Source organism: Alligator mississippiensis, chromosome 10 (genome assembly GCF_030867095.1).
Source record: "Alligator mississippiensis isolate rAllMis1 chromosome 10, rAllMis1, whole genome shotgun sequence".
Classification (NCBI taxonomy): domain Eukaryota; kingdom Metazoa; phylum Chordata; order Crocodylia; family Alligatoridae; genus Alligator; species Alligator mississippiensis.
In genome coordinates, this window is record NC_081833.1 from 19532298 (window position 1) to 19546256 (window position 13959).

General features: G+C 45.9%; 1 protein-coding gene across 2 annotated transcripts in view; it reads right to left on the bottom strand.

The window, feature by feature from the left end:
• SPECC1L (sperm antigen with calponin homology and coiled-coil domains 1 like) overlaps nt 1-13959 on the bottom strand; it is a 120934-nt gene that overhangs the window by 49158 nt on the left and 57817 nt on the right. For both annotated transcript variants that reach the window (XM_059713521.1, XM_059713522.1), the window contains exon 11: nt 2760-2850. In XM_059713521.1, the coding sequence (XP_059569504.1) occupies nt 2760-2850 (91 nt within the window). The remainder of the gene's footprint in view (nt 1-2759; nt 2851-13959) is intronic.

Genomic DNA, 13959 nt, shown 5'->3' on the forward strand with positions numbered 1-13959 from the left:
TTCCTTGGTTTTGCAGAGAATTGCACACAGTGTGCTCATTATAAACTCATGTCATTTGTTTGAATTCCTTGGTGGATTCTGAATCTAAGTCTGGTGGGACCAGGCTTTCACACCTGCACATAAGAATATTCTTCATTACATGTTCTCTCAAGAACTTCTCTCTATCACTTGTAAGCAAGCTGCTATTATGGACTGACTTTTTCAGATGAAAGAATTACTCTATTTTCTACAGACAGCTTGTAAAATTTAACTAAGCAAAACTACAGAAAATATTGGCCATGGAGAATAAAAGCTCCAAAAGGTCTCTCTGCAGAATCAGGTCTGGGCTCAGGAGACCTGCAACTACAATCAAACTATATACATGGGACCAGGTCCCTGTCTCCAAAGAAGAGAATACCTCCGCTGCTCGGGCCTGTAGGGGGCTGTTAGGAAAGCTAAGGCAGACATAGAGCTAGGACTAGTGTCCAAAATCAAAGATAATAAAAAGTCCTTTTTCAAACATATAAGGAGGATGAAGAAGGCACTGGGAAATGTGGGGCCCCTGCAAGATGTGCTGGGCAATCTGGTGGTTGCGCCAGAGGAGAAGGCAGACCTCTTTAACAAATTCTTCACCTCCATTTTCTTGTGCAGGGACCGCGATTCCCCCACCGTGTTTCAAGACGGACTCGAGGGGAACGCCTCAAGACCTAAGGTTGAGGAGGACCAGATTAGAGTGCTTCTGGAGGGGCTGGACATGTTCAAGTCAGCAGGTCCAGATGCTCTCCACCCGAGGGTGTTGAGGGAGCTAGCAGGGGTTATTGCTGGGCCCTTGGCATGCCTTTACGAGTGCTCGTGGTGCTCGGGCCAGGTGCCAGATGACTGGAAGATAGCCAATGTGGTCCCCATCTTTAAGAAAGGGAGGAGGGAGGACCCAGGCAACTATAGGCCTGTCAGTCTTACCTCAATCCTGGGGAAACTCTTTGAGAAGATCATCAAGGAGCACATCTGTGATGGGCCGGCATCAGGGATGATGCTGAAGGGCAACAGCACGGTTTCATTAGGGGCAGGTCATGTCAGACCAACCTGATTGCCTTTTACGATCAGGTCACAAAAGCATTGGATGCAGGTGTCGCCGTGGATGTAGTCTTTCTGGACTTCAGCACAGCCTTTGACACTGTCGACCACCCCATTCTCATTAAAAAACTAGGCGACTGTGGCACTGATGCCTACACGGTCAGGTGGATTGCTAATTGGCTGAAGGGTCGTACTCAGAGGGTGGTGCTGGGCGGGTCATATTCGACCTGGGGGGAAGTGGGCAGCGGAGTCCCCCAGGGCTCGGTCCTTGGGCCCGCACTGTTCAATTTCTTTGTCAGCGATTTGGACGATGGGGTGAAAAGCAACCTGTTCAAATTTGCTGATGACACCAAAATTTGGGGTGAGGTGGGCACGCTAGTAGGGAGGGAAAGACTGCAGAAAGTCCTGGATAGGTTGCAAGGGTGGGCTAACAAAAACAGGATGCGTTTCAATACAGACAAGTGCAGTGTACTGCACTTGGGCACTAGTAACCGGCGGCACACTTATAAAATGGGAAACTCCATTCTTGAGAGCACAGAGGCAGAAAGGGATCTTGGAGTCATCACTGACTCCAAGATGAACATGGGCCGACAGTGAAGGTCACGGTCGGCAGGGCTAACCGGACCTTATTGTGCATCCACAGGCACATCTCAAGTAGGGCCGAAGAGGTGATCCTCCCCCTCTATGTGACACTGGTCAGGCCGCAGCTGGAGTACTGTGTCCAGTTCTGGGCACCCTACTTCAAGAGGGATGTGGACAACATTGAGAGGGTCCAGAGGAGGGCCACCCGCATGATCCAGGGACAGCAGGGCAGACCCTACAAAGAGAGGCTACAGGACCTGAACCTGTTCAGCCTTCACAAGAGAAGGCTGAGGGGGGACCTTGTGACCGTCTATAAACTCACTAGGGGGGACCAGAAGGGTTTGGGAGAGACCTCGTTTCCCCTAGCGCCCCCCCCCCAGGATAACAAGGAATAACGGCCACAAGTTGTTGGAGAGTAAGTTTAGATTAGACATCTGTAGGAACTACTTCACAGTTCGGGCTGCTAGGATCTGGAACCAACTTCCAAGGGAGGTGGTGCTGGCTCCTACCCTGGGGGTCTTTAAGAAGCAGCTCAGTGCCTACCTGGCTGGGGTCACTTGAACCCAGTTTTCCTCCTGCCCAGGCAGGGGGTCGGACTTGAAGATCTACAAGGTCCCTTCTGACCCTACTTCTAGGATTCTATGACATACAGTGGGAGAGCTCAGATTTAGGCGTTCCAAAACTATCATAAATTCTATGAAAAAGCATTTTCATTAGAATTTGTTCCAGTATGACAAGAGCTACAGCCACCATATGCAGCTCTACTTTTCTTGTGTCTGGAGGAGATAAAAAGACATTGTACCTCATGCTAATTAAGAACATGCAACATCCTTCACTTGTTTGGAAGAACTGTATTTTGAAAGCTGGCGCACACTGCCAAATGTTTACTGCAGACAATGTAAATTATTATTTATTATCAAATATAAATCCTCCAGATAAGCAGTCACACATACTTAAATGTGCTAGATAACCAAAGACCTATGTTTCAGCATTCCTACAAAGTCTCTTGTTTTTATGTTTTAAGTTGCTCTCAAAATTTGAAGGTTTCTGATTAGAAAGACACCAACTACAAATCAATCCTGGTAGTTTTACGGGAAGGAAAGCTGATAAAGTAGAACACCTACCCTGAACCGGGATTTCTGCGTAGCTTGGTCTTTTGTCTGTCAGAGTAGTAAGGGGTTTGGAAGTTGATATTGGTCCACTTATAGAATGCCTCTGAAATAGTAAAATGCCCATGTCAGAATCTATTTTATACAAAGCTAAATATCATCAATAAGTTAAAAAAGAAACAAAGTAGGTTAATTCAGAGTTTAATTAATCCATCTGATTTTATATGGTCACTGTTAATATATGCATGTGCTATAGCATCTGTATACAGCATAAATATACCCAAGTTGATGATAAAGCCTGCAAAGAGAAGTTGCACATTTTTTTGCTCCTATACAATGTATTAAAAAGGACCCTTTTTTCAAACCGTTTTTGCTAGCCAACTCAAATTGCAAAGCTAAAACAGCCATGCTATACCAATTCAGTTTTCTGTCAGCTCTTGCTTCTAAACCTAAACCTAGCTATGTAACTGCACAAAGCTGCACTGATTTGAAATCATGTACATTGACTGGTTTTGTTTTTACATCATTCACATTTGGGTCTTAATTTACCCCTTTTATTCTGGAGACTAATAACAATGGGTTAGCAGGTTTATGACACCTCAGGTTCTAAGGAAGCAAAAGCCAACTGAATTATTATAATATAGAAAGTTAAAAAGTGATTTTCTTAAAACCTTTTAAATTTGAGCCCCCAACAAATAGCTGAAAGAAGAAATTTGTTCCAACTAGTTAGCATATAGTTAAACACTCAGTAACACAGCAATGCAATCACTCTTTCATTTGAAGGTCACCTCAGAAATGCAGTTCTATTCTGAAAAGTAAGATGATACCAGTTTTTCACTTTTAAAAAGTGTGATGGGAGCTACAGGGAATTTTGGGGTGGCTGCAGCAGCAGCCCCCGCCCTTAGCTCCCCTCCTGGAGCTGCCACTGCCTGCACCAACTGCAGCCTGGCCCAGCCCCCATGCCAGGAGGAGCTCAGCACCACCCCAGCCCATAGCAGCAGCCCACCCTTGGCCCGCAAGCAGATCCAGGGGCACATACCCTCTATGCCCTCTTGGGGTGTGCGGAGCCATGGGAGCCATCCCCCTCCCCACAGCCCCCAGATGAGCCACAGCTCGGTCCTGCACTCTGCCGGGGTAGTGCAGTGCCTGCCCCTGCCCAATTCTGTTAAACTAGTGAAAATCTGCAATATTTACAATGCAGTCAATCAAAACTCGGAGCTTATTTATAAAGAAAATGTGGGGAAGCGGGGAGGAATGGGAAGGGAGATGGGAGGGAACTCTATTAGTTTCTGAAAATTATTTTGGTTTCGAAACAGCTAATGCATATTATAGCACACATTCATTATTTACTCATCATCCTATCTATCCAATTCTTATATATAAACTGCCTAATCAACTCAAAGTGGGTAACGAGAACAGCCTGTCAGGTTTCCATCTGATCCATGACAACACAGCAGGTTAAATGAGCACTCATTATCATCACATTGAACACCTTCAAGATGAAACTGGATGCTTATCTTGCTGGGATCCTATGACCCCAGCTGACTTCCTGCCCTTTGGGCGGGGGGCTGGACTCGATGATCTTCCGAAGTTCCTTCCAGCCCTAATGTCTATGAAATCACGAGATAAAAGGTCAGATGTGTCTCGTTACAAGTCATACAGATGAACCTAACCCGAAGACAAGATAAAGAAACTTAATAGTATAAGGTCAGTAGGGCTGTGCGAAGCTTCGCCGGCTATTTTGTTTTGACATTGTTTCAACTTGTTTTGAGCTCGAAACATTGAAATTGAAATGAAATTAAAGGCTTTGAAACAGCCTCAAAACAAAATGAGGCCAGGCGAAACATTTCAAAAGCCTGGAAACATTCTGAGTTTCAAAACAGAAGCAAGGTGGTGGGGGGAAGCAGAGGAGAGCCAGGGCTGCGCTCCAAGCAGCTTCAGAGCTCCATGTAGCTCAGCCCAGCAGGGAACACAGCCCTAGCTCTCCCTGCCCCCTGCCTGCTTTCTGTGGGGCTGACGAAGCTGATAAGAGTGCAGCCAGCTCTGCCCACCTCCCAACTCCGCTCTGCTGCCCTCTGATTGGCTCCACTAGCCCCATGAACTTCAGCCCGGTGGCAGAAGACAGGCAGAGCCAGTGCTGCACTCTGCCTCAAACCACCTGGCTGAGTTCTACGGGAGTGCGAGCCGCTGGGAGCTGAGCCTGGTGGCGGAAGGCATTTTCCCCTGCCAGGCTGAGTTCCTCAGGGCTGCGAGCCGCTGGGAATTGAGCCCGGCAGGGGGAAGCGCCTCCCACCCCCAGGCAGTTCCCAGCGCTGGGAAACTCAGAACGGCTGGAGGAGCCATGTCCTACTGTCAGGCTGAGTTTTCCAGTGCTGGGGGCAGGGTCCAACTAGGGGAGGTGTCTCCCCCCGCCAGGCTGAGTTTCCCAGCACTGGGAACAGAGCATGGCTGGGGAAGCACCTCCCCCAGCCGGGCTGAGTTTCCAAGCATTGTGAACCGTTGGGAACTGAGCCTGGCAGTGGGAGGCACTTCCCCTAGCTGGGCTCAGTTCCTCAGCACTGGGTCTCAGGTGGCAGGACCAGATCGGGGGCCCACCCACACCACTAGGAAGGCTGCAGGGGCTCTGCCAGACTCCTCTGGGGGGTGCAGACCCCCAGACTGCCTGCCGAATCACAGAACTCTGGCTCCTGCTTGTCAGTAGCTTGAGGTGCAATTTCCTAAAAACCCTTACACCTATCTCCTTGAAACTTGACAGGCTTCATACCCTCAGAAGGGGCTACCATCCCTGCAAGTTTCATTGTAATCAGGCAAGAAGTGACTACATTATAAGCTGTTTCATGCTTCCCCATTAAAGCCTATGGGTGAAACGTCAAAACAGTTCAAGATAGCAAAACCGTTTTGACAAAACGGAACAGAACAGTGCTTTCAAAATGAAAGGAAACTCAAAACAAAACACTGATCCATCGAAACGGAAATCGAAGTGAAACATTGCTGTTTCGCACAGCTCTAAAGTATCCCCTCGCACACTAAAAGACTACAAGACTACTTATTTTTGTTTGGTTCTTAACTAATAACTATTAGGGGTGCACCAACAAAGGTATTTGGGGCCAATACCTATAGCCAATTTTTAAGGAGGCTGATACCGATCCAATTTCTGATACAGCATGGAGAGCTGCGTGCAGCTGGTAAGTCTGTTGTGGTAGAAGGGGAGGGGGAGGGAAAGGAGCATGGGGCAGCAGATCAAGGCCCCAGCAGTGAGGGAGGGAGTGGGGCTGAGGCAGGGTCTGCTCAGCCAGGGCGGGTCGCAGGATGGAGCCGTGACTTATCCAGGGGCCATGGGGAGGGTGAGGCAACTCCCGCTGCTGCATGTACCCTAGGAGGATATGGGGGGGGAGGGGTGCGCTCGGATCTACGTGGGGCAGGCTGGGACCGGGGCTGTACCGGGCTCTTCCTGGCATGGGCTGGACCAGGCTGCACTTGGGGCAGGTGGCAGCGGTGCTGGGAAGTGGTTATGGGGGAGGGGGGCTGCAGACACCCCAAAATTCACTGTAGCCCCCTCAACCCCCCTTCTCAGCGTTGCCACCGCCCACCCCAAATACAGCCCTGGCCCCAGCTTGCAGCATCCCACGCAGATCTGGGGGGCACATGCCTCCCCGCTGTGCCCTCCCAGGGCATGCACAGCAGTGGAAGCCACCCCACCCTGCACCTCCCAGACAAGTCAGAGCTCTGTCCTGTGCCCAGCCCGAGCTGGGCAGCACCTGCCCCAGCCCTACTCCCTCCCTCACCGCAGGGGCCTTGATCTGCACCCCCCACACCCATTCCCTACCCCCTCTCCTTCTACTATAACCGACTTACCAGCTGCATGCAGCTCTCCAAGCTGCTGGACTGTGCTGCCTGCCATGTACATGCTGCGCTGTGGCTGTGTGCATGCACAGGCCATTTATCAGCCACATCAGGCCGATTTCCAATACAGCCAATTTTCTTTATATTGGTGCCGATCCAATATCAGACTGATGTATCAGTGCACCTCTAATAACCCTTTTGTACTGGTAACCAAAGGGAAAACAATTATCAGTATTGAGATGTTTTATCCCTCGTTACAGTAAGAGGATTTTTATGTCATCACTTTATAAGGAGATCACCTATGACAGGGGTGTCAAAGATATGGCCTGCAAACCAGATCTAGCTTGTAGAACCGTAGGACTGAACTCATAGGTCTCAGACTGAATATGTGCTGCATGCATTCATGCATGGAGCTGGTCTGGCATGTACTGCATGCAGTGCCCATACTGGACTGACCCACCATGCTGGCTCTGGGGTTAGATCAGGCCTACAAAGTGTCCCTGAGCACCTAGCCAGCATGTAGGGCTGGTCCAGCACAGGTGCTGCATGCAGTGAATGCTTTGTGCTGGCTCTGTATGTACCATGAACCCCAGAACAGGGCTGGCACATACTATGTGCTGGACCCAGCATGTACTATGTGCAGTGCCCCACTTGACCAGCCCTGACCACTGGCTTCAGGGAGTCAGGTGAGTTTGATATCCCTGATCTACAACATCCTAAATGAACACTAGAGATGTACACACTTCATTCTTTAAGTATGTTATCAACTGCAAATCAAATGCACATTTAATTCTTATGCATGTAAAATTGCTTCCATTAGTAACTATACAAGTTGAAATTTCTAATAATTTTATTTTAAAGGCTCATTTCTACTGAAAATACCACTTTTTAAATCTCCCATGTAAAAGTTAATTTCTTCTTTCATAAAGGAAAAAGAAAGAAGACCTAATTGAGACAGACTGTGACAAAATGTGAAGAGGAATAAATGTGAGAGGCAGGAATTTTAGTGGGTGGTATCTTTTACTGGAGCAGTTGCATGGCTGTGATGAAAGCTTGTCTAAGTTTAAATGTACTTTATTCCTTCATTCTTTTTCAACCTGAGCAAGGCTTAACAAACTACATCTGCTCACATGTTAAACAGTGATCCCTGGCTGGCTGGACTTGAGAGGCTTGTAAGGGTGCTAGTGGGCAAACAGCTGGCCATGCTCCAATGATTTTGAAAGATACTTCTGCACTCTTAGGACAGAGGATAAACAAAGAACTCCTTTTAAAAGTTCTCTCTTTCCATGTCTCCAACTTCAAAAGGCTTCAGCTTTAAGATAAGTCTCCACCCAACAGAAAACTCCTGCTAAACCTTGTCCCATGCCACTTTGCATTAACTGAAGTCTTCAGGGTAAAAGAAGTGCTTTCATCACACAGCCTAAATATGGAGGCTTCACAGTATTCCAAGCATGGAAGCCAAGGAACACACAGGTATAGAACTGCACCTACACTAACACTCTTGTTCTCCCACATATTTTTTGAAGACAAATCTCTTTTACATTTCAATCAGAAATAATGCAGCTACAATTAGAAAAGGCAACTGCCTTCTTGATGGATAACTTTCCACATATCAGCCAGTCACAGAGATGACAGAACTTTATGTTCATTGTATTATGTAGCTCTTGCATGGTTATTTTCAATCTATATTAAGAACTACCAGAAGAACTGCCACTCAGGCTAAAAGTAAAAAGGATGTGCTTCTCAATAATGATCCCCTGCTCTAATCATCTTTTAAACACATAAAAAATACATCATTATTTTTATGGCACTGGTCCTTTCTTAGCTTACTGCAGAGATCTAACCTATAAATGACGCTTTTATTTAAAAGTTAAGTTATACATCCATACAATCATAACTGCATGCATGTGAGACTTTCAAATTTGAAGTACAGAAAGATGGTGGAATAAGTTAGTTCATTAACTTTAACATCAGTATTCTTCTTCTCGTGTCCTTGTCATAAACTGCACGTTCTCCAGAAACGTGCAGAAGTGATGGCTCTTTCCATTTGTGCAGTGTGGTCCTCCTTTGTACAGGTCTCACCAAGCAGCTGGCAAACTAGCAGTTGTTCCACAGTCTGCACTTTGCCATACTCGCATGCATTTTGTCATCACAGTAGCCTCATTTGATCAGGTTTGTTTTTGATCTTCCAGTTTGCACACGAAAGTAGTTCCCACTAAGAAGGTCCTCCTGGGGTTCCAGGTCCATTTCATGGCAAATGATTGTGTATAATCTTTTCTTCCATAATGTTAGTCATGCCCCGTCAGCTCTTGTGTCCAAGGGTGCAACAGTGCTCACAACACTTTCACACTAAGTCAGTTGGTTACTTCTGTGTGACCCCAGAAAGGATGTCTGGGGTCTTTCATCTGCCATGATCTTTCTTTCTGGCTCACTACCTTTCTTCTGTTATCAGGTGGTGCAATGCCAGCCAGTTAAGTACAGGCTATCCTTTGGGGTTGGCTTTAGACATCCTGTTATTTCATGACAGCTGTCACTTAGAACTGGGTCTAGTTTCTTGGCATGAACTGATTGTTCCCATACTGGACGCGTATACTGTGCAATGAAGTAACACAAGGTAATAGCAGTGGTTCGTAATGTAGCTGGGTTTGTTCCCCACTTCGAGGTAAGCAAGCTTTCGAAGAGTGCTGTTGTGGGGGCTGACTTTCTCTTTCGTCTTGTCTACATGTGCTTCAAAGATAAGTGTTTGGTCCGCTGTAACTACCAAGTACAAAGGGCAAGGGTGATAAGTCAGTGGGATTCCATTCCAGATGATATTTAATTTCCTCTTGGCTTTTCTATGGCATAGGTGAAAGGATGTGACCTGCATCTTGGCTGGGTTGGCAAGGAAGCTGGTTCTTATTGTAACAAATCTGAGAGGTTGCTCAATGCACATGTCAGTCTGCTCTTGACAGTGGCAAAGTCCTTCTCTTGTGACATGGCGCCTACATCCTTAGTATATATGAAGCTCCTCATATTGGTCAGTATGGTTTGGTCACTGGTATATATCAAGAGGCCAAGTGCTAGCACACTGCCCTGTGGGAGGCCATTTCATTGTCATCTCCAGCACCTCTGTTTCTTGCACAGTTCTATGTGAAAATGTCTATTCTCCAAAAAAGATCAGATGAGCTGCACTAGGTGGTAGTCATGTAGCATATTGTAGACTTTGGCAAGCAGACTTCATTGGTTGACTGTATCATATGCCACTGATAAGTCTACAAACACAGCACCCGTTATCATCCCTTTCTCAAATCCATCTTTTACATGCTGGGTGTATGCAGAATTTGACTGGTCTGTATATGGCTTGTTCTGGCACTAGATGTTTGATGCGAGGTGAAAAGCAGTTGAGAAACAAGCATTTGTAAAGCTGATAAAAATGGCAAAGGAATGACATTGGCCCTAACATCAGCGATTTGAAGCAAAATCTCTGGAACAACTCTGGTAAACCTCCTTAAATGACACCCTTGATTATGTAAGTTTAGTTGGCAGAAGCATAAAGGGCAGCACAAATTGCAAAGCTAAATCCAGTTTTCTTCAATGTATTTAATGTTTATGGGCCTTTGTACACACCACAACAGTTGCCTTTAAAGCAGCTTAAAGGCCCTTTTGCACCTAACGAAGGACTTCTTATTGTCCTTGACTCCTGTGGCTAACCTAAACTCAGTCACCGCCTTGGCTTTCCTGATCACTTCCCTACAAGTGCCGGCCACTAACATATAGTTCTCCTTGAGGACCGTCCATAGCTTCCACTGTGCATACACCTCTTTTCTTTAAGAGGACTGCAATGTCCCTGTTAAGCCAGGAGGGCTTGCCAGCCCTTCTGCTACCCTTCCTTTTTGCAGGAACAGTTTTCTTTTGTGCTTCGAGGATTGTATCCTTGAGCAATAACCATTCTTTGTTCACCCCATTTGCCTTCCCGGTCCTGCATCGCCTCCCCTACTAATGCTCTGATGCATCTGGGTCACAGCAAAATAAAACATGTCCAAGGTGTTTTCGTTTGCTACCTTACAGCCATGGAAGGAAGCACTGGGCCCCATGCAACTCATGGGCTGTGCAGGCAGCCTGGTGGCAGCCCACGCAGGCAGGCTCCATGGAAGGAAATAAAACAGTGGAGAGCCTGATCTTTTTTTTTCCCTCTCCATGGAAGCTGCCTGAGCTATGCGGGGATCTGGTGCTTCCCCCATTGGGGGGGAGGAGTGCTTCCCTCCGCAGCTGTGGTGCCCCCCGGGACTGCCCAGGCAGGGTACCTGTGGGTATTTTCCAGTAAGAAAGCATAAAGAGAAAACATACATATTCACTTCTGACTTAATCCACTTGCCTACTTTTGGGCTGCTGAGTAGTACACCACTCTTGCTTCCCCAATTCACTTGCACTTTAAACTCCAAATGAATCAAACCAATTAAGAGATGACCATGGTTAAAACACAAGTAGCCAGACTCAAGACCAGGGTTCTAATTGCTGTAAATACTGGGAAAGCTGAACCAATCAATAGTTGCAGGGAATTTTTGCTACTGGAGGCATGGTTGAAAAAAGAAATGGCACTAATCTCAGAAATGGTTCACTCTGACTAACACTCTGTGGTTTGCCTATTATGCTTCAGGCCAGGGTTGACCAACTTTTGGCACAAGTGCCCCAAGTGGCATGGGCAGCCTATGTGTGGCATATGCACACAAACTTAAAGTTAAAAAAGCTACACTAACATTTAAGCCCAAGTTAGGAACACATCTGCTGGCATGACAGTAAAATACAGGAACATGTCATAAACTAGGAGCATCTTCAATCCACTTCCAATATTTTAAACATTCTCTTTGTGCTGCTCCTCCTAAACCATGTTGCAACACTACTACATCCTATTAAACAGCTAACAAGTGGGCTAGTGCAAACTGAAGGACACTTGATTCCAGTATAAAGTCCTCCCAATGCACAAGGTATTCTGTATAATTAATATTCAGACAACAGACTTCCCAGAAATGTCAACAAATGTAGGACAATTTGAGTACTCATAAACCAGACCAAATCACAGATGTCAATCTCCAAGCAGGAAAGGGAGGGGACATGCAGGAGGCAAAAAAAGAGAAATGCATCTTCCAGTTGGACCGGAATAAACAGAAAGTAGGAGAGAGGGGGAAGAGTTGCACCTGATTCTCTCCCAAAGGAATAAATAGAAAAGTAGGTTAATCTGGTGAGCATGCATATATTTATATGTATACAATATATAATATTTATATGTATTCACACACACACACACACACACACACACATACACACACACACACAGCCTGCGTCGAATTATATAGAGCCTTAAAGGAAATTACAGCAGAAACCAATGTATTAACTTTACTGAAATTCTTTTTAGGCTTCATTACATACCTCCTTGACTAGAAAAGCCTGTACACGTACACACACACACACACACACTATCAGTGAAATAACTCGTACATATGCAAGCATGTACATTACTGTACTGATAATACTGTCAGACTGCAATGTCCTAAAACTCTGCTGTGATGTGACTGATACTCTTTAGAACACAATGATACTAATTGGTATTGCTAACAGACATAATATTCACAGATTCATATATGTTAGGGTCGGAAGAGACCTCAGTAGGTCATTGAGTCAGGCCTACTGCCCTGGGCAAGAAAGAGCGCTGGGGTCAGATGACCCCAGAGAGGTGCTTATCCAGTCTCCTCTTGAAGACCCCCAGAATAGGGGAGAGCACCCTGCCCCCCAAAGCCCATTCCAGATTCTGGCAACCCCTGCTGTGAAGAAGTTCTTTCTAGTGTCCAACCTAAATCTGCTCTCTGTCAGTTTGTGGCCATTGTTCCTAGTTACTCCGGGGGTGCCCTAGTAAATAGAGCATCTTCCCTGCTGCCCTCCTCTGATGAATTTATAGGCAGCCACAAGATCACCTCTCGGCCTTCTCTTGCAAAGGCTGAAGAGATCCAGATCCCTCAGTCTCTCCTCGTAGGGCCTCGCCTGCAGGCCTCTGACCATAAGAGTGGCCCTCCTCTGAACCCTCTCAGGATTCTCCGCATCCCTCTTGAAGTGCGGTGCCCAAAACTGGACACAGTACTCCAACTGCGGCCTGACCAGTGCCGTATAGAGGGGAAGCATCATCTCCTTGGATCTGTTTGTCATGCATCTGCTAATGCACGAGATAAAGTGCAGTTAGCCTTGTTGATCACTTCGCCACACTGACAACTCATATTTATCCTGGAGTCAACTATGTCTCCAAGATCCCTTTCTGCTGCTGTGCTGCTGAAAAAGTCATCCCTCAGCCTGTGAGTGTGTTGGTGGTTCTTTTTGCCCAAGTGCAGCACATTGCACTTGTCTTTGTTGAACTTTATCCTATTTTGTTCTGCCCATTTTTCCAACCTGTCCAGATCCGCCTGGATCTGTTCCCTACCCTGTGGTGTGTTAACTTTGCCCCATAATTTGGTATCATCTGTGAACCTGTACAGGGTAAACATTCTTCCATTCATATCTGGTCCTAAATGTAGGCAGTTTCACACAAAAACCTGGTTTTCACTGTCTCCCAGTCTTATCAGTTTCTCCAGGTGGGGTTTAGTGGGATTTGTGCTAGCACGCTGATTGTGCCACTAATTCACCAAGTCTCTGCTTGAGCAAATACTTACTTTGTGTAAGTGCCTGAGTCGCCAAGAGTAACTGTACATAGAATAAACTCATCTTATACACTGGCCCCAATTTTAAATCTTGTTTTTCCACTAGAGATAAGGAGGGTGAAGCCATCATAGAAGAATGCACAAATGATGCAAGTGGAAGAAACACAAACAGGCTATGGAAGATGATATTACTGTAGGGCAAACGTAATTAAAAAAAATAATTTTCAAAATTCAGACTGTGTCAAGTTACAGAGCGTTGAAGGAAAGTACAGTAGAAACCTATGTATTAACATTACTGAAATTTTTTGAGCCTCATTACATCATTCCTTGACCCAAAAAGTTTGGTTAAATAAAATGCATGTAAGCAAGGTAAGGGACAAATCACTCTTTTCACACTTATATGCATTTTCAGCCAAACCACATGTTTAAAAAAATATATAAAAGAGGGAAAGTTATATTACAACTTTGCTTTTCTCAGGTAATTTCGTCCACTACAATATGCAATCCACTCCTGACATTCTGTGACACCAGAAGCACAATTCAAAATCTAATTCTTGGAGATACAGAGCTTCAAATGAAGAACAGTAAAGCTTATGCACTAACTCCTCAGTACTGTACAATGATACGCTGGTTTATTTGCAAGTATATAACATGACTAAGCCTTAGGCTACAATGAAAAACTTGTCTGCTGCCAAAGCTCTAGTCTCTTT